This window comes from Antennarius striatus, chromosome 17 (assembly GCF_040054535.1).
Source record: "Antennarius striatus isolate MH-2024 chromosome 17, ASM4005453v1, whole genome shotgun sequence".
NCBI classification, from domain to species: domain Eukaryota; kingdom Metazoa; phylum Chordata; class Actinopteri; order Lophiiformes; family Antennariidae; genus Antennarius; species Antennarius striatus.
The window spans coordinates 11,686,407-11,712,061 of NC_090792.1; the positions used below are offsets into that span (position 1 = coordinate 11,686,407).

General features: G+C 40.8%; 2 protein-coding genes across 11 annotated transcripts in view; both read right to left on the minus strand.

Annotated features, from left to right (window-relative positions):
- evla (Enah/Vasp-like a) overlaps positions 1–7,735 on the minus strand; it is a 31,659-nt gene extending 23,924 nt beyond the window's left edge. Inside the window, exon 1 of one of the 2 annotated variants that reach the window (XM_068338694.1) lies at positions 7,321–7,735. In XM_068338694.1, coding sequence (XP_068194795.1) covers positions 7,321–7,325 — 5 coding nt within the window. In that variant the 5' untranslated portion in view covers positions 7,326–7,735. Of the gene's footprint in view, positions 1–2,568; positions 2,787–7,320 lie in introns of those variants that run through there. The other variant, XM_068338693.1, reaches the window with a different exon arrangement.
- A 1,173-nt stretch (positions 7,736–8,908) lies between these two features.
- eml1 (EMAP like 1) overlaps positions 8,909–25,655 on the minus strand; it is a 42,301-nt gene continuing 25,554 nt past the window's right edge. For 3 of the 9 annotated variants that reach the window (XM_068338089.1, XM_068338084.1, XM_068338088.1), the window contains exons 2-25: positions 25,453–25,635; positions 25,185–25,238; positions 22,342–22,480; positions 21,914–21,934; positions 21,048–21,176; positions 20,638–20,666; positions 19,806–19,832; positions 16,710–16,839; positions 15,960–16,109; positions 15,292–15,361; positions 15,011–15,121; positions 14,804–14,899; positions 14,266–14,400; positions 13,981–14,080; positions 13,567–13,718; positions 12,978–13,103; positions 12,651–12,782; positions 12,112–12,179; positions 11,889–11,977; positions 11,538–11,635; positions 11,130–11,217; positions 10,710–10,805; positions 10,497–10,627; positions 8,909–10,385 (exon numbers count right to left, since the gene is read on the minus strand). In XM_068338089.1, the coding sequence (XP_068194190.1) occupies positions 10,260–10,385; positions 10,497–10,627; positions 10,710–10,805; positions 11,130–11,217; positions 11,538–11,635; positions 11,889–11,977; positions 12,112–12,179; positions 12,651–12,782; positions 12,978–13,103; positions 13,567–13,718; positions 13,981–14,080; positions 14,266–14,400; positions 14,804–14,899; positions 15,011–15,121; positions 15,292–15,361; positions 15,960–16,109; positions 16,710–16,839; positions 19,806–19,832; positions 20,638–20,666; positions 21,048–21,176; positions 21,914–21,934; positions 22,342–22,480; positions 25,185–25,238; positions 25,453–25,635 (2,480 nt within the window). In that variant the 3' untranslated portion in view covers positions 8,909–10,259. The remainder of the gene's footprint in view (positions 10,386–10,496; positions 10,628–10,709; positions 10,806–11,129; positions 11,218–11,537; positions 11,636–11,888; positions 11,978–12,111; positions 12,180–12,650; positions 12,783–12,977; positions 13,104–13,566; positions 13,719–13,980; positions 14,081–14,265; positions 14,401–14,803; positions 14,900–15,010; positions 15,122–15,291; positions 15,362–15,959; positions 16,110–16,709; positions 16,840–19,805; positions 19,833–20,637; positions 20,667–21,047; positions 21,177–21,913; positions 21,935–22,341; positions 22,481–25,184; positions 25,239–25,452; positions 25,636–25,655) is intronic. The other 6 variants (XM_068338085.1, XM_068338086.1, XM_068338087.1 and 3 more) reach the window with 6 other exon arrangements.

The following is a 25,655-nucleotide window of genomic DNA, read 5'->3' on the forward strand; positions in this document are numbered from 1 at the left end:
GTTACTCCTGTGCCAGCCGAATTACCATGGGCATTCCTGTGGCTCAGGGTGCCCAGCTGGACCTCAGGACATTTCTGTGGCAAGCCTGGCAAACGTTAACAAGTCAGACCTTTGAGAGAGAAGGCTCTGCATTTACCCTGGGGAGGGAGGACAATGTAAAATGTACACACAAAAAAAAAGTAAAAATGTACAAAAATGTACAAAAGTTTAAATTTGACCTCGACCTAGTTTTCTCAAGGTCAAGGTCATCATCCCATTTTTATCCTCTTTGCAGCCGGAGTAATGTGCTTTTTGTTTCATCTTTCTATCAGCAACGGTTGTGAAGATGTTTAGTGGACGGACGGACGGATGAACACACAAACACCGACAATTAAAATACATCACCACTTCGTGGGATCTAAATAAGCCCAGTTTAACTCTGACAAAAACATTTTGAACAAAATTAATGTCCTAACTTGTGTTTCATGCTATTTTCTTTATTCACTTGGATAATTTGATCCTTGATTGATGGAGTTCTGTGGGTTTAAAAACCTGACAAATTAAAAGGATTTATGTTATAACAGAGTAACAAGAAAACATTTCTTCCATGCAACTGTAATGTTTGTAACTAGAATAAGTAAGAAATTCAGAGTTATTTAACATTAAAGTTACATTTATTTTACATTACACTCGGTTATATTTAGTTACATTTATATTACATCTTGCCCTTTGAGGAGAGCCGTTGTGTTGATGTGGCCCTCGGTGAAAATGAGTTTGACAACCCTGGTCTATTGGCCCATTCTACATCATTGGTGGAAACAGATTGTGACAAAATAGTAAAGTAACACAAAATCATGAGAGTTTTTAAAAATCTCAACTTGATTTTCTCTGGTGTGACAACATCATTTCAAGGGCTTAGTATGAAAAAGATGCAAAAAAGGGAAGGTGGAGGAGATCATGGGATTGTTCATTTCTATCTGTCTGAGGTCTTCAAAAATTGTCATCTGATATTTAAGAAATTTTGTGCTGGGGTTAAGGGTAAAGAAAGAATTCATTTAGCATGAGGTGAAACCAAGTTTTGCGACTTCATCATATCTGCATTGTTATAGTGTGCTACGCCATGAAACAGCAACGCTGAGATCCTCACTCATGAGATGATCTAGTGACAGATATTTGTTTAGTGAAAATGAATGAGACTTAAAGATTAAAACCTCATTGTGGATCTCTGCTCTCTCATATGGAGTTAACCTGATGGCAGCAAATCAATCAGCCGAGCAGGATGAAATCACTTATTCATCATGTAGGTCTATAGATGCCAGTTGGCCCTCAGGCCAATCATCATGGACACATACTGCCCATGGATGGAAAACCCATTCTATGAGACCCTTCCCCCACTTCCACTCCTCTGCCTCACTCCACCTTCCTCTCCAGTCGATGTCCTGTCACTAATCCTGATCCTTAAAGGGAAACACCACTTCCATCTGGAGCACAAACATACACAGGATACGCAGAAAGAGTAGAATCAAATAGAAAAGACTAAATAATACAAGCCTGTCCATGTATGATACTGTTACTCCTCTCTGAGTATAATAATAATTATTATTATAATAATAATATTACAAACATAATACTGTGTTTGGAGGGTGACAGGTAGGAAAAGGAAGATGTTTAGATGACTTAAGAAACTATCGGAAAACTGCTGGTAACAGTGGAATCACATTTCTGGAAACATTTGTTTGGGAAAATATTATAATTATTGATGTCACCATTATTTAGAATTTGTTTTGTCATATTTTGCAGTATTCCAATCTGACCACGCTAATGTGAGCAGCACCTCTTAAATAATAAACTGTGTGTGTTTGTATTAGTGTGTGAGGTTTTCCCTCCAATGCTCATACTGTCACAGTAGATTACTAGAGTACATCTCTCTCATCTGCTCCAATCAGCTCTACATCTGTATTTGAGCTTCAACAATCATCCTTCTCCACTGTAATCTGGCAGGGCCATATTACAGAGAGAACCTCCATCCTCATGTCATGTGGCGTGTGATAGTTACACTCATTCAGCCACTCAGATTAGCACTTTATCCCTTTCTTCCTGCTTTTCTTTCACATACGTTCATCCAGTCAGATGGGATCCATCCCGTAAACGACGGAGAGCAGCTGAGCTGACATACTGACAGACAACTCATTCCTGCTTCCCAGGAGAGAGACCGAACCAATGAAAGAGTTTTTGAAGGGTAGCCAATCAGGCTTCTCTGCAAACAGCTGGCTCAAGAGAAAACACAGAGGAGTGGAAAGAAAGAAAGTCAGCAACTTTCGGAGGTTTTCCTTACCCATTTTCCCTCCATTTCTTTCAAGCCAGGGGCATTTTTCGTAAGCAAATAGAGCTGGAATGGAAGAATTTAGGAAGAAAGATTGTTTGAAGAACCAATCACATGCTGTGGTTTGAAAGCTGAACCGCACTGAACCAAATTACACCAGAGAAAGAAACTCCAAAGCTAGTTTTGCTTCTACCAACTCCAAACGCACTGGAGAGCTGAAAGGAACACAGAAAAGGGTAATGATATTAGGAGTGTCGTTGACTTACCCAAAATCATCCAGGGAATACATTTTGCTGAAGAAGATGGACCAGCCTTCTAGCAGAGGTGTAAAAGGGGGATATTATGGAGGAGAGGGGGAAGTATCAGTCTGAGAGGTGAGAGTAGCGTACATGCTGAAGAAAAGTCACATCCTCTGAAAACATTTAAAAAATCCACTACGCCAACACAGCAGACATGAGACTGAGACATAGAGAGAGTGGGAGGGAAGGAGTGTTGCAACAAAGCAAGGGGAGAGAGAGAGAGAGAGAGAGAGAGAGAGAGAGAGAGAGAGAGAGAGAGAGAGAGAGAGAGCGAGAGAGAGAGAGAGAGAGAGAGAGAGAGAGAGAGAGAGAGAGAGAGAGAGAGAGAGAATGATCATGTGACCAGTCCAGACCACTCATCGCGTTACTTTGAGTACCATCATTCAACCTCCAAGAAATTATTTCCATTGAATGGAAATTACACGTTAGGCTATATAGGAAACAAGAGGGCATTTACAAAGCTTCTCTCTATAGCGTGAGAAGTTCAGGAAAACTTGAAAGAAGCTTTAAATGGATTCCACAGTAAGTGAATAAAGAAAATGCATGTAAGCCATAACCCCTAAGTCGCTCAACTCAGCTTTCATGAAAAGGACACAAGAAATGAACGCCCCACAGGAACAGATGTTATGATTAGTTTTGCATTCTGGCAACATTCATGATTTCCTTGTGGTTTGATCAGAATTTATCCTCAACTGGTGGTCCATCTGGCCGAAACAAACTTAAGACTATTAATCTTCTTTGCCACAATGAGCTGAGGTGTGGGAAACAAACAAGGAGCAGTCTAGTCCACTGAAAGATTAAGAGGATTTGTGGGTTTAGAAAATACGTAGAAACACGCAACTGTCTCCAAAATGGGGTTTTGGAATGTTAGTAAAATAAAAGATAATATTCTTCTACAAAATAAGTCTGGTACAGAAGGGCAAACTATGACTCAGTACTGGCGGACTTTACACAAAACAGCTAACATGTCTCTAAACTGTGGGGCGAAATGTCTGCAAAGAGTGCCAGAAACAGAGGGAGGAAGTGAGAAAGAAATGCCATGCTAAGCTGCAAATGTGTTTCACAGTATGCTATGGTTACATCCACAGTCCAGTTGACCTCCATGGAGTCAAAAGCACACAAAATTCAGCATCAATTCTTCAAAGGCACAAAAGCCTGAGTTAAAGGGATGAGGCATGATCGGAAGACCAGATTAAAGAAGGAAGGTTATATGAACGATGGTGCGTGGATGATTTACAGCATATACATGGTGTTTGATACAAAAAGAGAGGGGGATAAAGGAAAACATGTGGGATAATACAGGATCTGTATTCCCAGAGTTCACGTATCAAGTATCACTCTAGATAACAGAATATTTGACCTAACATCACTGCCTCTGTGTGCCTGTAGGTTTTAACTAGATCTGTGATAAAATCAATGTGAAAAAAAGAATAGAGAAATTATGCATTCATAAAATTATCATTTTAAGGAGGATAAATTCTTTTTGGTTTCCTTGTCAATAGTAAATCTTTCAATTTCTCAGTTGTATTTTGTGACCCCTTTGGGAACGATCAAGAAACATTTGTAAATAATGTGTTATTTCTCTAAATGTGTTCGACGTAGAGCAGTAGATGTTTGTTTAGTGTCTACATATTTCACTACGTTTGTTACTTAATCCACTCTTTACTGAAGCAGTTTTGTTGGCATTGATGGAAATCCATTCAACAAATATTTCACCCCAAACCACAAAACCCCGAGTACTAAAAGAGGAAACATCATGGGATCTCCAAGCCAAGGGAGAGGAAGGCAAACTACAAAAACAATAAGAATTTAATAAATGCATGTTAACAGCTAAAAATGAGATTGCAAACATGCTGAAATTTTTAGTGAGGTCACAACCCTAGCACTACTGTTCCATAACATTCACTAATTAGCATCATAGAGGGGAATAATTCATAAACATAAGGATAAATGTATGGTCAGATAGCTCAGAGTCAAAAGCTTTTTTCTTTTCCCTTGTTACTCCAACAGGCTGATGTGAACCCTACATCATCCCTGTCAATGAAATCAGTGAGACATTGAGTGATGCTGCTGTACGTGGTGATGCTGGCTCACATTCACATCCTGCCACCCCCTGATCTGCCCCGAGGGCAGCAGCGACCTGCGGTACCATGCATAACTCAGCATTTCACCTTCCGCTGGCTGCACTTGTACTCTCCACCTTTCAGATGATGAGTCACTGCAATGATCGCTTCAGAATCTATCCTGCCTTGATAACATAGGCACACATGCGCGCAGGTGTGTGCGCGCGCACACACACGCACACACACGCACACACACACAGACACACACACACAACAAAGCTTCACCTTAAAATAGTTAATTGTTCATCCAGTGCACGCATCCAACTCAATTATGCGCACGCTCACACACTTAAAAGGATCAGAATGGTCAAACACATTCATAAAATACAAGTGTCCTATTAAATAAATGCTACAATGGAAGTGATGATACTGAATAAATTATCAATGAATGACGTCTCTTCCTTTAAACTGCAGGTCCCACCTCTAGTTTGTATGGACATGAGACATTTTGACTAGAACAGATCTGCCTCTGATAAAAGCAAAAAACACAAGTAGCACCACTTTACAGAAAAAAGGGAAAGTCATGTTCATTCAACTGGAATGGAAGACATGAATCTTACATGTTTAGTGTATGATGGTAAAGTAGTTCAACGACTGGCTTCGAGTTGTGTGAGGTTACAGGAAAGGGAGGAAAAATTTGGATTAGGACCAAAAAAAAAAGAAAAAAGAAAAACAAAACAGTAACACGAGATATCCAGATGTGAGTACATATGTCTCTCTTCATAGCTTTCTTTTTTTCCTACTACCAGACACTTACATTAGCATATTTTGCTAAGGTATCTATAAACCCCCTAAAAATTAAAGGACTACAGTACATCTCCACTCACCCATAGGACACCCTCAAACAAGGTAGTTCCTTCCTCTTAAAGAATAAGAGACACCTAGAGATATTAAGAGATGAAGACAGAAGCCAAGTTCATGTCAGTGTCCGAGCAAAAGAGTAGATGGGACAGGTATTAAATGGAAAAGAAGAACAAGACACCCATAAGGGAGGATCTGGAGACTAGGGTTGGCCATTGAGAACCTCTAAAAACATTTTACTTACAGCTTTTATAGTTTCCGCCTCACAGGTTGAATTCTGGGTCAGCAGAATGCAACACCTTTACCAAACTTATTCTGTGCAAGGGAGGATGAACAACTAACATAACTAAACACCTTTGCCTTTTCAATACTAGCCAGTGAGGGTACCACGAACACTACTAGACAGTGGACTGTTGCTCCCACTCCCTTTATCTTAACAACAGAAGGTGAAATCGTGGTCCATCGGTGGCATGTATTGTCTTTAAATGTGCACTGTTGTAGCTTCTTGTCAAACATGTAGTAGCATAGTCCTTGACAAATGTCTCAACAACAATCTCTTGAGCAGTAAGGGGCCAGAAGTGGAATCAGACCCAGGAACATGTACTTCCAAACCATGTCCAACCCAGCAACAGACTGCCAGACTCCGAGGCTGAGGAGAATAAATGGTCATGTTTCCAAAAGAGCAACCAGGGTAAAGGACAACATGTCTGATCCTGGTGGCCACAAGGGACCATCACCGTCAAAGTACCACTACCTTCAATAACACACCAGTCAGTGGCTGACAGACCAACCCCCCAACCCCCCAGGACAAGGACAATCATCCTAAGCATCACCTGGACTGACCTCAGAATACAAACGACTCAATGCCTCACACATGGCATTACAGCATTCAAGAAGAAAAAGATGAGCTTCTGTGCATGGCGCCCTCCACAGACCAGGAGGACCACTGCACCCAGACGTCACACATGCAGACGATCACAAGAGAAGCAGATATTAGCCCCAATATGGAGAGAACTGTTGGAGAAGAATCCAGAAACCAGGATGATGCAGGGTGCAGCTACGGGGCCACGGATGAGTCAAACTAAAACCAGCAGTGGGAAATATAAAAAGACTGATTTATAAATAGATCAGAACACAGAGACTGTGCTGTTGGGGAAGATTTAGAAGTGAACGCATTCCAGATACCAATCATAAGAGGGGGAGGCAGATCATACCATCCCTAGCCTCAGATATGGAGGTATTTCAACATGAGACACGTTCATTTGACTGGATGTGTGATCCTTTAAGGAGTGGGCTCATGTAGGTGTGTGTGAGAGAGGGAGAGAGAGGGGGTGGGGGGAGTCTGATAACCTGCCTGGCAACCACCAGAATAAACACCCTCCTCCTACTGCGATGGATATATGTGCCCTCATCTTTTATTCTATAGCCAATCACTTTAATTCCCCGAGATTCTTATGTAGAGAAAACTATCATGTCGCCGTTTCCATGACAACTTTAACCAGTCTTAAATCCTGAATTGTACTGGGGTGGGTCCGGTGGTGACAATAGACGCTTGGTTGGGTAGGCAATGAAAGATTCGCCTGTAAAACAAACGGTAAGGACACATATGTGGACGTGGGCCCTTGATCATATGTGAGCAGTAAAACGAACAGGGATCAATCTGAAAACCCTTAGATTCTCAACATCATGTGCATGATGAATGATTTGATAAATCTGAACGCAGATGGAGGCTGGAGGCTGCGTGTCTGCGCGCATCTGTCATGACGCGTCAAACGGAGCGGATGGTGCCACTTACCTCATTTTCTCGTCTTTTCCTCAACCGGAGATGATGATGATGATGATGATGATCAAGAATCGGAGCACCGCTCCTCTGGGGGTTTTTTTTTTCTGTCTACACAGTCCGGTGGGCTCGAATCACAGCCGATCCGTGTCTGTAGATGTACTGAAGGCTGGTGATGGGCCGTGTTGCAGACAAGCTAAGCGAGAGGACGAGCGTCGTCTCCCATCAGCTTTGTGTTCCGTTGTCTCTGATCTCCAAACGCGCCTCCGCGTATCCTTGAGTCCATGTTCAGCTCGGTAGAAGACGGTGAACGGTGGTCGTCAGCCGCCACCTCCCTCATACAATATTTCCTTCCCATTCGGAGTGTTTTTGGTTAGGTGAAGAGATTTGGGGCGAAATGCTAATGCTGCATACGAAGGAACGGGGAAAGGGAAGGGATGGAAAGGAGGGCAAGCCGGCTCGATGCTGCCCATCTGCGGCGAAGACGCACACACGCAGCCCACTGACGCCCCCTAACCCTAATCCACCACACATAACCAGAATGATCTGAATATTCCTATATTATTTTCAGCTCAAGGAGGAAGATTGCCCAGAAAATGCGTTTATGTTACCATTGTCATAATAAAATAGAGACTGTTATATTTATAAGTCGCATTTATAAATTGGAGGTTTTCTGTCGAGGCTGTATGCGCCCTGTGGGGGTTGTCCATTTCCCTGCCCTCTTTCTTTTGCTCTTCCCACGTGTTCTCCAAATTGATCATGGAGTTTACGTGAGATTTTTAGACAGTTTCATCATTAACTTTGTGTTAATTTCAGCGTTTACTTGTCTCCTTTGTGTATATTTTTCTCTGCATCCATCCATCCATCCATCCATCCATCCATCCATCCATCCATCCATCCATCCATCCATCCATCCATCCATCCATCCATCCATCCATCCATCCATCCATCCATCCATCCATCCATCCATCCATCTTCTGTTACGGCTTTATCCGCTGTCACATGTCCCAGGGAGCTGGAGCCTGTCCCAGCTGACTTAGGGCGTGAGGCGGGGGAAACTCCAGGCGCGACGCCAGTGCACCGAGGAGCCACACACAGAGACGCAGACAATCGCACACGCACACACACACACACACACACACACACACACACACACACACACACACACACACACACACACACACACACACACACACACACACACACACACACACACACACGATTTGGGACCGGCCAATTTGTGGTAAGTTTAGATCAGCGCTGGTGTGTTTTTGCCCCATTGTAACATTGAAATATGGGACATAACACAAATATGTAAAATCTGTAGATGCATAAAAGCATTAAAGTGAAAAACACACTGTCTCATTGGAATGTTTTTTTTTCTTCTAGCATTTACTGTCAGACAAATGAAATTTCTGATGGTATTTTGCAGCCTGTTGGCTGGTTGTCACTGCTGACAAATATTTCAGCAATCAGAACAATGTCTCACATCAGTGGATGTTCTATCCTAAAATCCATCTGAACCCCCATCAGAGATATAATACTTATTCATGCATCTCTCTTGTTTTACTGTAAATGTTAAAAGGAGGGTGTGCAGAACAGAAGCTGTCCACAGGTTTATTATGTCCTTTAAGAATACTTGCTTGTTCTATTGTGCAAGTAAATTCACCTTTTGGCTGAAGCAGTGCATTAAAGTAAGAAAAAAACACCTCAACAATGTTCAAGTCAAATATTTTGTCAGTGACTGATGTTGCACATCTGACGTAAGCAGTTACAGTGTAATGGTCTTATTGTCCCCCTTCATGATCTCATCTGGGTGCAACAAAATGCACATACAGACTCAACAAGGCTTCACATTATTGAAAAAAACAAACACAAATACATGCTTGATTCTTATACCTGGAAAGATACAACTCATTCCAAAAAGAAGCTGTTTTCTATACCGTCTATTTTGTATTTTTTACACATCTGGAGCTAAGTAGGGGTTTATTGTAGCTAAAAACTGAAAGGAATTTAAATAGCAAGTGAAGTATTTGAATCATGTTCACAATGTAATAGAAAAGTTTTGGAAGCACAACAAAAACATAGGAAAAGGTTTAGATTATGTGTGAAATGGTTAAAATCCAGCCTGCGAATCCATTTTTATTATCTTTTAATAGTTCCCCCTCTGTATCATGTTCATAAACTGTACCCTTCTCTTTGCATTTAATTATTCCTTCATTCAAATTCAGCAAACTGCAGTTTTTTTGCACACATGCAGTTAATCTATTGATTGAAGAGTTGTATCTGATGTTAAGTGTAGTTCATACTTCTCTGCATATTTAGGACTTGTTCTGATGTTAGTGGTAGAGGCCCCACTTTACCAGCACCTTCCTGAGTTGTTACATACAGAATTAAAGACTAACAGAAAATCACTAGTCTATGTTTTTTCTTTCTGTACACAGTTCTTTCTTCATTTTGTTCGGCTCTCCAGGGCAATGTTATTCATTTAGAGATTTCGTCAGTCTATTGTCTGTAGAGTCTGTACACTCTAACAAATGTAAAAGCCATCCTGCACAAATGTAGCCAGACAATAAGAGACTTTGGTTCCATTAATTTGATCTGTTTCATTTGTTTTGTCACAAGCCATTGGTGAGTGGGCTACAGTATGCAAGAGAGATTTTTTTTTTACATGTAGTGTGTGAACAGAGAAGAGGGAAAAGAGGCGAGATGTCTGAGCATCTGCAAGTCACTCTTCCAACAGTCCATCTCATTCGGGATCCAGGATATGATCAGGAGGAGAAACCTCAATGCTCTCTTCTGTCGAATGCTTTTAGTTCAGGCAAATCCACGTCTGCCTCTTTTTAGAGTCTGACTTCGTTTAAGTTTGGTTCAGTTCATTTTAATGAAGCTAAGTTTGCATCAGCTGGAGTTCCAGGCAGCAGTAAAAACACAACTAGGTCTGTCTCCATCCTTCAGACAATCCTCCACTGCATCACACTCATGTCCTTCCCCCCAGTCGACACCAGGTAGCTGTCGTCAAACAAGAAGCTCACGTTGGTCACATGGCTGCTGTGGCCTCCATAGACATGGCTGGGGGCCTGGAAAGAAAAACAAAACAAAACTAGAGTTAAGGTCTTTTGTTTCCCCAGCTCTTGATCTCCTTTGTGACAATGCCAGGATGTGTTTTGTGCACCAGTATCTTGTCTTACCCTGAACTGTGAACAGGGATACGCAAATAGGTGGACCTTCCCAAAATCATCTCCAGTAACCATGACATTTTTGTCGTTGGTTCTGCACACGGCGTTGATGTCGGTGCCGTCTGACCCATCGGGCCACAAGCCTGAAGACAGAAGTGGGTGGAGAAAACATCTACTGAACCGACTTCAAACACGCTCCTGAGGAGAGAATAAACCGTCTCTTACCAAAGACCTGGAAGCCCAGAGGGCAGGTGTTTGTGGCCCATTCGATGTCTCTGGTGGTCTCCACACTGACCACCTGCTTACACACTGATGGGATCCCTGAGGAAAGAAACCAAAACGACTTCACTCTCATTAATAATTTTAATACATTATTGGCAGTTTTTAGCACCTTTCTCACAATACAAAACAATTGTTAATAATATACAGTATACAATGCTAGGAAGATGTGATCATGAGGAGTTTATAAACTGGATTGATTGCAAAACACTTCACTTTAAACTCATTCTTTAACGTAAAGTAATTAAATGTATGGTGAACGAGATACATGATTCTATTTCATCACACTTTCCTAAACTCACTCGAATGTCAAAAGCAATGAGAGGAGGTACTAAGAATGAGCATTAAAAAAGTGATCATACATACAGTACAATATCTCGTAGTCCCCTGAGTTTGATACCAGGTATTGGGAGTCTGTCGACCAGTCCAGATGGGTGATGAAACTAGAGTGACCCTGAGATATAACACAAAAGAACATGTTAGAATTTTTTTTTTTTGCTATTGCAGAAATGTTCTCCTGGAGAGGAAATGTAGTTCTTTAAGCACCACAAAAAATCCTAAAAATGAGGCTTTGGAATTATTTTACTGTTACCTGATATGACTCACATCATTGCCATTGATTATTTTACAGCTCTTTATCAACACATTTTGGGCAGACTGTGTAGAAGAGTAAATGGAGAGCTAAGGCAGCACCTAAATATAAAGATGCTGGAGGGAGGAACTATAAATAAAAAAAGTCACAGATGAGGGGGGATTATAAATACGGGCGCTCACCGAACACTTCCCGACTCGGCTGTACTTCCTCCCATTTTCTGCCACGGCATAGATATAAATGTAGTTGTCATGGGAACCAATGGCCAAGAAGTTACCATCTAAATAAATTCCAGCAGGACAAGAAGATTACTGGTGGTGCAGAAAGAAATGCAGTTGCTTGTGGAGGTAAAATTTGTTTGAATAAAACATGCCACATTTAAAAAAAAAGAAGAAGTTACTCAGAAACTTGAAACCATCATATGATCTGTAGTTTTGTGAATTCATTTTATGCTGAAAATTTGCAAATAACAATATGACAAAGTCACTTTATAGGCAGGGGAGATAATGAACTGCCAGCGGTTCTCACCATACCTGGCCCGTAGCTCATAACAGACAGCTGTTCATTCCCATCTGTGTGCACTGCTACAAGATCCTTGGAGTCAGTGTCCAGCACCAGCCACCTGCAGGACGAAGGACAGAAAGCTCCGCAATCTGGTTCTTCATCAATGGGATGAAGATCAACAGGTTTGCACCACTTTTTTTTAAAGTGAGTACTGATAGTGATCAGTGTTTGTTTAATCACAACATCCCCTACCTGCCAGTTTGGGTTCCTATAGCAACCACAGATCCAGATGGGTGGAATCCTGCTGATTGGGCAGCATCCTTTCAGAATGAGGAAGGAGAGGACTGTTTATCAGAATTTCACATTGCAAAATGTTGTATGTTAAGAGTTTCATACTCAACATCTTTGCCAAAGTTAAATCACTTTACAACACACATTCAAAGGTAGGATTTTATAATGGTAAAACCAGTTTGGAAGCCATAGGGATCTGACATGCATCACAAAAATGCTTGATTGAGAAATTTGAGTGCTGCATTCCTGCCCAGTACCGAACTTAAAAGAAAAAGATAAATAAATAGTAAATAGATTCATTTTACACATTTTAACTGATTAATGAATGTTATGTTAAATAAAATATTTTTATGGTGATGTCAGGTCTGAAGATGTTCTTCTGTTAGTGAAGTTCTTCCTGTCCCTCCCGGACATTGAAAGCAAGACCACTGATCTGTGGTCTGCTGAATGTGTTGTAATTCCCGTAATTGGCGCCAGGGGGCAGGAGAGACTAAGTTTACCTCCATACTTTTGGTCCAGATGAGTTGATGGGAACCAGAGTCCCACAGGCACACCTGCCTGTCGTAACCACACGTGATGAAGTGGGGCTTCCACGGGTGAACGGCCAGACCCCACAACTCATCAGTGTGACCCTGAGGAAGAGAGAAGAGATTTCCTACAATGATGGACCCAGTTTAAGAGAACAAGACACTCTGATGATCTCCTAGGGGACATTATCTTTGTTTATAGACCCTAACAATTTGTTAACTAAGAAAATAACAAGGAGTTTATTCTATAACAACATTAATCCTACTTGGAGCATTATATCTGTGCAAGGATGAATGTACCTGTGTAATATTAACAAATTCTCCATCCAAACTGCCTTGCAATACAAAGTTCTTAGTGGTCCCAATGAGTACAGTCTCTCCTCTGCCCTCTGCTATGGTCCGGATGGGGCCAAAGAGCTCAGGCACCTGTGCAGAAAAGAGAACAATCGTGTAAATCATTTGCTAACCTCAAACCCAACGTTTTCCAATTATAAAATAATCTTTTACTGCATAATGGGTCTATTCAGAGCAAATAGGCTATCTGAAATGATCACCCATATATATATATCCATAGATTTCATTGAGAGAACTAATCCATATCATTCTCTCTGTACTTTTTATGATTTGGTGCACTATTGAGAAAAGACTGAACCCTCGAGCCAGAACTGGATATGCATCTTACAAATTTAATACAGCATATTAATAGAGTTGCATAACAGTAGTTTAGATTTTTCAGAATCTGTGAAGCTCAATATTAAAATATCTTTGCAGTCAGAGCAGAACTTGTGCTTTTCACCTTTGAATATATGTGTGATTGATGATTGTGAATCCAATTTGATTTTTATTTTTCCAAGAAAAAGGACATTCTGATTTCTCTTGAATATTTCACCTCTGCCATCTGTATCTGTTGGTAACTGCTGTCCCAAGAGACGAGCCTACGGTCCTTTCCTCCAGACACCAGTGTACCGTTCCTCAGCATGGACAGAGCAAAGATGCTACCCTCGTGAGCGCCTTGGATGACATGGCTGATACGATTAGTGCCTGTGTGACAGAGACGGGAGGAGATGGATGAGAAAGTTCATCTGGTCAGACATAAAGGTCGATGGCTTGTGGGCAGATTAATTTATTGCACAGAGCTACAATAGATAAAATAGAGGGAAAAAGAAAGTGCTTTGAAAGTGGATGGAATTTTTGTTTTGTCTTCATTTCAGATTTTTGCTCTAAATATTGTTCATGAAAAAGAGAGTTTTCCTTAGACAATGCTGTATGAATAAACGCAGAAAACATGACTGAATTAACGTACCTTTTCCCCACACCAGGATGTTTCCACTAGAATCTCCTGTGATAGTGTCTCCATTTTCAGCAAAGGTCACACACAGCACAAACTTGGGCTTCTCCTGTTTCTGCAAGAAACACAAGAACACATACAATAATGTTTCATTTTAGCACAGTCTGCAGTGATTATTTTCATATATAATAGATGAGATCATATCCCAAGACAGGCCCCCCCATGATTGAGTTTACACCCCTATATTAAACTCTTATTGCTTTATTGATCCAGCATGTGGGGAGCGGTTTAGTGTCCTACTTCAAACAGGCCTTGCTTCTTGACCAGTGTGCTTTTCTCCAGGGTCCAGAAGTAGAGATGGGATTTCCCACAGGTCACAATGATGTTGGAGTCTGTTGGGTGAAAGTCTGTGGCGAACACAGACTCATTGGAGCACTGAAATTACACAAACGAATCAAGGAACATTGAGTTGATAACAGAGGAATTTTGTTCATTCATTCATTCGGTTGTTTGTTTGTTTGTTCTTTCATTAATCCATTAATTCATTCATTCATCTTCTCCTCAGCTGCTTATCCACCTATCTGTTGGAACCTATCTCAGTTAGCTACAGGTAAAAAGAGGGGTACTCCCCAGAGGAGACGCAAGCTCATTGTGGGTTCAGGTTTTTGGAGGTGGGAGGAAGCCAAAAAACCCACACAGACATCGGAAGAACATTCAAACTCCACACAGAAAGGACTCTAACCTCTAAAAAAATTTCTGTGACACAACAATGCTTCCTACTGCGTCATCCCACATAGGAAGTTTATTTACTATTTAACACACAGTTACACACACACACCTTGACCTCAGCCAGTCTGTCCTCTCTCTGCCAGTCCCACACGGAGAGCACATGGTCATTGGAGTCGTCTACAGCGCACAAGGTGTTTCCTCCATTCTGACAAAGAGAAAATTGAATAAATCTATGTTTATGTACAGAATTATCTGTAAGAAACATGGTAAAAAACACGAGAGGTGGTCTTGTTAGGTGTATCTGACGTTTCCTTACCGACTTGGAGAAAGCCAGGCAGACCAAGGCTCGGTCAAAGAAGTTTGTGCCCAGAACGTGGAGTGTGTTCAGACTGACGGAGTCCCACACGCGGACATGAGGAGCTAGCTGCTGCATGAGGACAACAATAATAAATTGGAAAAACACCAGAAGAAGTGCTTTGTCAGCGCAATACGTGTTGGAGTGAATGTATTTCAAATTCCCAGGCGAGCAAAGGTATTAAAGTTGTCAGTTCAATTATGAATCAAAATCCAAAGTGATAAAATATGTCTGTCACCTACTTTTCCATCTGAAGAGGTGCCCGCCACCTGCCCGGTTGCTATGGTGATTTTATCAGGGTGGACCGCCAGGCTGGTGAAGAGGAATATATGAAAAGACATGAAACTTTAAAAGCCTTCCAGCATCAAAAGGAGCATGTGAATAAAGAAGAACGAAGCGCTCACTGAACATGAAAGATGAATGTGGTTTCTAAAGCTGTGATATCCTCTGCATCGACCACGCAATGAGCTAATGGCAGACACTGATTGAGTGTGACAGTGGAGATATAGCCGTAGCACATCTAAAGCTCTGACATTTTGTCTTCAAAGGATCTGCATCCAGTCCGTATTTGATCTTTAATCCAAAGCGTTCTTCATCATTTCAGCCCTCATTAACCCCAGAGTGTAATCTAGTCACGACTCTTTTTAGGTTCACTGCATTACTAACTATCTCACAGACAGACATGACTGTGCAGAAATGTCTGCATGCAAACACAAAAACGTCCCTCGTACCGGCCCTTCTAGACAAAAATACAGCAGAACTACCTCACCATGTTGTCCTACCACTGTTTTGTGTCTCTGGTATGTGTGAAATTAAGCAATCATGCCCTGAATAAGAACTAGAGGGCCAGTGTTTAAAGAATCAAAGGTTGATGACAGATGTGATGTGGGTAGGTATGTGTGTGTCTCACCATTTGATGTCATCTGTGTGTCCAGTGTAGTGTCTTTGCAGCTGCTCATCCACATTGAATAAGACCACAACAGACGCGATGAAATAAACTGTTTCTCCGGTGGGCAACAAGTACAGGTTAGAGCGACAGTCGCGACCACGGTAGCCATAACTATGTATTCAAAAGGTCAAGGAAAAAAACCAGTAATATTCAAATAATATCCAGATAGTCCCTGGTTCCTACTTAATACTGAAGGAGCTTTGGATTTGGACTGTTTGATAAGAACCTAGGAGACAAGGCAGCAACATAAGGTCAGAAACAAAAGACATTAAAATGCATTAATGCTACTCGCTGTATATTATCTACCTAGTTTGTATTTATGCCTTTAATTCTCAGAAATGTGTAATTCAGATCACAGTGGATTCAATTTATAAATCACACAGTCCGTGTGTCCATGTGCTTACATACAGTATGCTGCCAGAATTCAATATGTTCCTTGTTCCTATTATGGGTTGTTCGCTTCCTGAGCTCAGCAGGATTCAATATCACAGAAAATGTTCCTTCATGAAATCTCAAAATGGAACAAAATAAAAAATGAAAGAATTACAAGAGGAACTGCTGACTGCAGGTTATTACTGATAGCAGGAGTGATGCACTGCCTACATGATCATCTGAAAGGATATATACAGTCTATCTATTTTTCAAATTTAAGGGCTTTTCGCATTCCTGTAAAGCTCTGTGTTAGGAATACAAGCTTTGGTGAAAGGATACACCCAGTCCAGCTTCAGTCTGCTGCTGGGCAGCTCACCTCTGGCCTCCAGGCAGTAGCTGTCCACCTGCGCTTTGGGCATGAACATGGTGACGGGTCGACCCTTCAAGAACATTTTCACATAACCTTCCTCTAGAAGAAGCAGCAGAAAAGATCAATAAGATAATATACATGAAAGAAAAAACACATGTGACTTCTAGGGTTATGTTTCTTTTTTAGTTTTAAGACAGTATAATATACTTTATATATGTGTGTAGTAAAAAGCTCAAACATGACACTGAAACACAGCATAACATGTTATTTCATGTGAGTGATGAGCATGATAATGATGAGTGTGACTAGACTGCAGGATGAAGAATGTGATGCTTCATTTGCTATAAAAAGATTCACAGACAACAGATGACAGAATTTGAGCACACAAACAAATTAGCTTTTGAACTGACTTTATTAGTCATTTCAGAAACACAGAGTGCAAAATGACAACACACAGTGTGAAATGAACCCAAACATTTTTAAACACAATTATTCAGCTCATAGCAGAGGTTAACCAACACAAAACGCAGACGCAAGCAGAGCAATTAAATGCAATGGGGAAATAAGAGATCCAAGCTTAGAAATGTGGATATGAAAAATCTCCATCAATACAAAACATGCTAAAACTCAAAACGATGCAGACAACATTATGGGAACTAAAACAAACAAAATGAAAAACTAAAATCTCATTATAAGAAACCACTATTATAATATAAATCAGGTCCACAATCTCACCCATAAGACCTTATAATATAATTAATATAATATATTTGTTATATTTGTTTTGCTTCATTATAAGAGGATATGTGACAACATAGTGTTTTGTCATCTGGAATAAAACTAAATCTATCTCTGTGCTGACTCGGTTGGATACATTACAGCTGAAGAACTGCAATTAATATTTATCCAGAAGAGTGAATTTTACTGTTGATTTCTCCCAGTTAGTAACAAATCTGAAAGTACTGGCTGGGAGACTTGATGGGGCTTCGATAACTGGGTGTATCGAGAGAAGAGTAAGATGACAAACTCCCTGATTTTCTAAACTGGAGTCTTAAATTCTGGGTCTTTCTAGGGGCATCACCCTTTGTGGCCCTGATGGCCTTTCTGCTGTCTGAAGTTTGCTGGAGGTCAGCAGCTGAACCGGCTGTTACAGCTGAAGCCGCAAGGCTTCCACTGGCCCTGGTCGGTTTGGCGGGGAGGCTGAGGTAAATCTGTACTGTGACTGTAATGTAGACGGGGGACAAGAGCAGAGGAGCCGATTGTGGGGAGGGAGGTGGAAGTAGTTTGGGTGTCGAGGGGTCAATCAGGGACAAGTAAAAGTAAAGGATGGAGGAAGTTGGTAGAATAAGTTAGACACCTCATATTTAGAATTGAGCATTATGACATTGAAAAGACACAGACTATCAAAAAGACACAAGGGGAGTGTTCTGATAATCCACCAGGATGTTGAGTGCTGCCATCTAACAATGGGATCTAAAATGTTTGGACCTCAAAAAAAAAAAATTTTTTTCTCTACCTTTAGTAAAAACTTGTATTACTAGTCTAAATCTTTGGTTACAAATCTGATAGGGCCCAGGAAATTAAAGTCTGAGGGTCCCAAAATGATTAATGGTCCTGGAGATAATATTCCTGGTAGTGCTTTTATGTCAGACAATTTTTACTTTGATTTACTAAAACCATTTTAAGGTAGAAACCAGAAAATGACTGAATCTCTGGAAATCATTCAGTATGGACACCGAATGATTTTCTTTTTCTGCTGTTTGCTTTTGTCTTGTCAGACCCTGCATATGTTCATCTCTTCAGGTCAAATAATTATTCATAATTATTTCGATGAAATTAACCGACCGCCTTAGAGAAAAAAATATGTTTACCAGCTTTATATACGCTGATTCTACATCTGTTACCAACCGCTGGTGTTAATGCTTTCAAGAATTAAAATATCCTGTAAAAATTCACTAGAATCAATTGAATAAAGTTGAGAGAAAATGAGACTTAATTCAAGTCAAAATCCTAGGATATAGCATGAAGACTACACACAGGTAGACACACAGGCAACAACAGAAACAACCTCCCAAAAAAGCCAATTATGAATAAGTCTTCATTTTGAGGGCAGGAAAATAATAAGAACAGCAGCAAAAAAAAAATCTACTTGCTCTCAGTTTGGTAGTGAGCTTTGGCAACAAAAGTCAAAGAAATGTGAAAACTTTGTGCTGTTACCATGGTGATGGAGAATAAACGTGATGGAGCAAAAGAGCTGTGTGTACGTCAGAGTGAAGCAGCAGCTTCATCAACAGGTGAACAGGTGAGTCCGGTGAAGCAGGACTGAGCTGCAAACACTCCAAACACACTGATGCAGCTCTCAGTGGCAGTTAAAGTGTGCGTGTGTGTGCGTGCGTGTGTGTGTGTGTGTGTGTGTGTGTGTGTGTGTGTGTGTGTGTGTGTGTTAGTCTATTGCCCCTTTTACACAACCTCCTGAAGGCAGGAAGTTTATTTGTTTATTTTTATTTGTTTATTTGTACAGATCCCCATTAGCTGCAATGACAGCTTTGTACAAATAGAACAAAAGCACAATGGGCACCGAATCAAGGTCTGTATAAATAGAGTGAGCCAGCAAAGATGGGGATAGGTACATTTACACAATGTGCCATATTATGAGTCAAAACTAGGAGAATTAGAAAGCACTTGGCCGCAGTTAGCAGCAGAGAGTGTGTGATTTTTGTGTAAAAGGGGCTTGTGAACATTAAGGCAGGTTTTGCACACACACACACACACACACACACACACACACACACACACACACACACACACACACACACACACACACACACACACACACACACACACATACACACACACACTTGTCAAACCAATCCTTCCCCTGTCTGGACAGCTCCCCGATCATTGTACAAAGAGATGTTTTACACGTTTATCATCATATTAAGAAAGAAGTAACTCCAAAATTCCTGGTATTTATCCATGATCCATGACATAAAAACAAATGGTTCTGTCTGTCCAGAGAGCTGTATAGGCTGGGGCTTTGGGGGAGGGGAGCAGGGGGAGCCTACCTTTGCAGTGGGTCACACGTCGCATTCCTTGTAAAGGTCACACAGAGAGATACAAGCACCACATGAGGGGCGTCATGACATCCTCACTGCCTGGTCTGTCCTAATATGAACGCACTTCCTGTGCCCTATTATTAATGAACATCACCTGTTCAATGGATCACAGTCTTCCACTCCTTTCTGATGGCGGATTTAATTTAGAATCTTTTGTACAAACGTCCTGATTATGTATACCTGTATCTATATCTATTGTATATCTATATCTATATCTGTGTATATCTATATCCTATGAAACAACATAATCAATACTTTCATACTTTTGTGAAGCTGGTTTGGTTCAGTGTAAATCTGTTGTTTTAAAGTAGATCCCTATGATATTTGCTGCAATAAGCTAACCAATGGGGTTGTTCTCCGTGTTTCAACTTTGGCAATCAAATTATTCAAATAAAATCAAAAGTTAAAAGTTTATTGGGAAAACCTGAACAGTCTTGGTACAATAAGTTACATTTCCCCTCCTTCTTCAGTCTTTGCAAATATGTATATAATATGAAACGTTACCCTAAACATATAGGCTACACGATTAAAGTTGAAACAACACAAAAAAAGCTTATTGAAAATAAAGGAAAAATGAATATGTGGATGAGAACATGAAATAATGGATGAATGAACTGGTTATTTATGGATGAATGAATCATGTAAGGGATCTAATGTTAAGGATCATGTAGCAAAGCCCTCAGTGGTCCTCTGAGTGTAATGATGTCAGCGAGTTGTACCACAACATGAAACTGTCATAGCTGTCAGGCTGCAGAGCTGTGAAGCAGCCTCTATTTCTTACCTGCACTGAACACTGGCTCCCTCTGTTTGCTGCAAAGTAAATGAGTAAACAGCTGTCATTCAGCATCCTGCCTTCAGGCACACCATTGATTTGACAAGAGCTTTATAAGGCGATCATTATGCTGTCTAGTTATAAATAAAAAAAAAAAACTAAAACTAAAACCAAGCAGTCTCCTATCAAGGAGGAAGAATTCCTTTCCGTAAAATGTAGTAAACTGACTTCACTTAAAAAAAAAAAATCAGGAAACTAATTGGCGCAAAAATTTGAAGAAAAATGGATTCATTTAAACTGTTTGTGGTGAATAATAAGAGTGATCCTCCTTACTTGGAACTTTACTTTGGAACTTCTCCTCATCAAAGTAAAGTTAACTATGCAGAGTGTAATCTGGGACAGCTTTCACGTGGAGCTACCTGTCACTTCTTTTGCCGCTGGAACTGCTGCCGGTGGACCCGGTACGAGTTCGGTTACCCTTGGAGTCGCCCGAATCTCTTCGTGTGAGAGTTCCCACATGTTCATTTGAGTTTGCTCTCCTCACAGTGCTGTGGTGAGAATACAGAGAGAGTGGAGGGGGGAGCATGAGAACAAGGCCATAAACCCACCTGATGCCGCTTTTATGAAAATAAAAAAGCGATGCTTTGTGACAGAACGGAGAAAATTTGCACCAAGGCATCAAAAAGGAAGCAGTTACTATTGTATTCTCTTTTTACTCCCTGCTGCGGATCATAATTACTACATCAGTACAGACAGATGCAAATCTGCATTTTAGCAGCTCAGACAGCCTGCCTATTCACAACAATGAAAAGGCTCCATCAGCAATCCAGTGGTCAGCAGGCCCAGTCGCCTAATCCACCCTATGGAAAGAAAGTCTATTCAAATCCTAAAACTAGCCGGTGGTCAATGTCCCTTCTGGAGAGCCTGTGTGCTTTTGTTCAATAAAGAGCAGAACAGAAAAAAGAGGGAGAAAGAGAGATAGACTGTTATGTGCTGCTTTATCCCACGAGGAATCAAAGTAATTGGGCCACAGGGCATTGAGGAAGGCAGCTATGTATTTTATTTTATTTGAAATTTATACTAATCCAAGACACAAACAGTAAACAACACAAACTCCAGAGAACAAGGATTTTAGCGAAGCTAGAGAGAGCGATATCAATATCAGAAATGGTGAAAGGGGATGTCACCAAATCTGTGCAGCTTGATGAATGGTTTAGTGCCATTGCTAGCATGCATCAGAGCCATGATGTTACATAGTGATTAGTATGCTGCAAATTCCTCTCACCTGAGGGGCAGGTGAAGAATTCTGGTGAAGGAAGTGGAGAACAAATAAGAGTTCAAGAAATCATAAACTACAACAGACAAGACTGATTGCACAGAGGCAGTCATACTGTTTCTCTGTATGTCAGCGATGTTTAACATCAGTCAAACAAAATCACAATATAATTTACGGCTTGAATTGCAGATGTGGCACAGGTAAGTGTTCCAAAAAAATGTCTCTTGACAAATGAAACGTTGAGAAAGACAAGTGTGATTTAACCACAACCTGGTCTACGTGAAGCTAAATCTAGATTTAATGTAGTCAAATGACAAAGTCAACAAGACGCTGATTTTCAGTGAAGAAAATCTGGCTGAACAGACTTGACTCAAGGAGAGCTGAACTTTCCTGCACATCTTGAGGCCTACAACCTTCTTAGACATCAAAATAACTACCTTTTGTTGGCTGGTGTAGTGTTGTCCCTCTTGGATCCAGACCCAGATGGGGAAGGCAGAGTCCCGCTGCCTTTCTTTGGTAGGATGGTCCCGTTGTTTACTGTGGGCCTTAATGGCAATGTGGCGATCATTGGCCTGGCTAGAAGAAGAGGGAAGACAACAGTGGGCATGTTCAGAATAAAGCTGCATATGAAACTCCTATCAACGTGAAGTAAAAAGCTACAAAACTGAATTTAACCATAGCGTTATGTACTACTGGGTAGAGGCAGAGGCATCCCAGCATGCACTGAGGTAAAGGACTTATAGACGATGCTTTATTCATGCATGTGTGTCCAGTGTTCTCTGGTTCATCTGCATTAGGAGCAATTTAAATTAGTGATCGGCAACTAGTGGTTGGTCACTTCAAGAGTTGGTGGTCCATTCCATGAAGCTAATCAAGCATATCATAAAATGAGAGACCTTTGAAAGAGGAGCTCAAAATTTCTTTATAATAGAGTCAAAATTAAACGACTTTAGACGATGAAAATTTAGCACAAAAACTACCTAAAAAAATGAATAAACCAATATACTCTTCTGTTTTTGTTCATTTCGGGGCATAGACTTAGTGTAATTACTGAAATGTGACCATTTATACTTGTGAACTCAATACAAGGAGCTTCGTCTTTGTTTCCTGATTAGTGCAATAAAAATAATCTTGAACCATGCCACCACTACACATTTTAATATATAATGTACAGTTACTGCTGCTATCGTGATTCTTATAGTTTTGAATCAAATTTAAACATGTTCTACATTTTGTTTCATTGATTTTAATATTAATGATTTTATTCTATCCATCCACTTTTACAGCAGATGGCGTAGGCTTAATTTGATAAAACCAAAGAGGCGTGAACACATACACACACACACACACACACACACACACACACACACACACACACACACACACACACACACACACACACACACACACACACACACACACACACACACACACACACACACAACAAAGCTTCAGCTTTATATAGTTAATTGTTCATCCAGCGCACACACACACTCTAGACTACACACATCCTGCTCTGTGATCGCTCATGTAGTAATTACACAGCAGGAACGAAAGGAGGTAATTTTGTTAGCATTTAAAGAAGATGAATGTGTTTCTATCAGCGACAGTCTGCGTGCATCGGTTAAGCTTTGTCAGGCCGTACTTCAGAAGAGAGAAGCAGGATGAAAGTGGACAACAATAAGTGAAAGCAGCTCAGTGTGAGTCATCTTCCGGCTCTCCTATCACACCGAAACTTAATCCGTCCACCGTCACTCCTGAGAACCACACTGCCTGTATCTCAGAATCATAATCTGTTCCTGTTTCATCATTGAGACACACATTTGGGGACACAATCGGGATTGAATTGCAGCTGATTTTCACACGGAGACTTGATCAGCCTTGGGATGAGACTACATCTGAGACACGCCTCAGCTAAAAATGTGCAGTATGCTTAGAAAATGAAAAGAGTTATCAATCAGTAGTTTTGTCACTCTGTGATGATGTGTGGTTTTCTTTTATTTTTCACTGCACTGAAAGAACACTCTGAATTCTGCTGTTTCTACATGGTAGAAAAATAACAGAAGGTAAATTGATCAATAGTTGATCCGTTTAGTTGTAAGAAAATCTGTCTTTGCTGAATGCAATGAACCACTGAAGCTAAACAGAGACTATTTCAGAGAGATGTTTCAACATGGAGGTAAAAGTCAACGTCTCGGGAGATGTGCTAAGAGTTAGATGAGAAAATCAATACTACTTTCATACCTTTCTGTTCAATAGCAATGTCTGCCTTAATGGCAGCTAATGGGGATCCAAGTAAACAAACAAAAAAATAGAAAGCTGCAACCAACATTTGTCTGGATTAGTTATTCACAAAGACAAGACAGAGAAATAGATGGTCAGGACCTAACTTGGTATTTGAGACTGTTAATATCGGATAGTGTCAGGGTAGCTGGTTTGCGCTTTTCCTATGCTAAACGAACTGCTAGCAGGCATTGGAGCGATTTTCCTCTTCTAATACTCTGGAAAGATATCAAGCATATTTCCTAAAGCATCTCTTATTTCATAGAAACAATGATTAAAAATTGATTCCTGGTTGGCCGTATTCATACCATGATACAGATGGATTTCTTTCATCTTTAAAACCTTCATTATTTGGTATAAAGTCACATTGCTTAGTTGGTAGAGCATGTGCTAGTGTTTAAAGGTCAATTCCTCTACCTGTGGCCCCATCTTTATTTTGGATATTTTCCCCTTTGTACATTTGCATGATTCCCCCTCTCTAACTCCTGTTTCTTGTCTCCATTCTCAGCTGTTCTGTCAATGAAAATGAAGAGCTTAAAATGCTTCTTAAAAAAAAGAAAAGAACACACATCAACAAAGAACTAGTCAAAGTCTTTGTGCCTAAAAATCTGAACAGAGAAAATCACACCAGTGCAGCTGGTTGGGTTGATTCACATGTATGTACATTCTGAGGTTGTGTCTGTGATTACAACGAAACACAATGATATTAACAAGTGAAAAAGAGATTTAGGGGTGACTTATCTAGCAGACAAGTGCCCTATCAAAGAGATGCATTGTGATTATAGTGTATGACCCCCCACACAGATGTCTTTACTTAAATATAAATGTACTTCAGACTAAGATTACAGTTCATTTTCCAGGGGAGTGCAGTACTGAATACAACGGTTTCATTGTGAAATACTGCTCTGTGTTCAACACAATATCAGCAGGCAATGACTAATGTGTAAAACACAACACCAGGCCTTGTTAGTGCGGACAGATTTCACAGTCAGCCTACCTGACTTCCCAACATTGCTGCCTGCTGAGGAAGACTTTCTCATCAAAGTAGGGTCTACACAGACGGCACACAAGACATTTGACAACACAGTCCGGGCAAAAAGAAAATGGGAGGGAGAAGAAGAGGAGATCAGCAAACTGATGAAGGAAACCTGCCGTTTTGGAAGGGGAAATTAACAAAGAGAAGGAGACGGGGAGAAATCACCCTGTCACCGACCTGCAGGTCCTGGTGACACCTCAGGGCATCAGAATACTAAATTGCTTGTTACCTTTGGTGGGTCCTCTGCGTGAACCCACGGCCTGCTGCTCCTCAGACGCGTTGAGACGTCGCACCACGTCGGCGAGAGCTGACTTCAGCAGCTGAATCTCATCCTCCTGCATTTGGACCCTCTGCTCCAGAGAGGCGATGCGGTCGGTCACCTCCATACTGCTGGCTGCTGATGCACTGTCATCTGAGGAAACACTCAGTGTC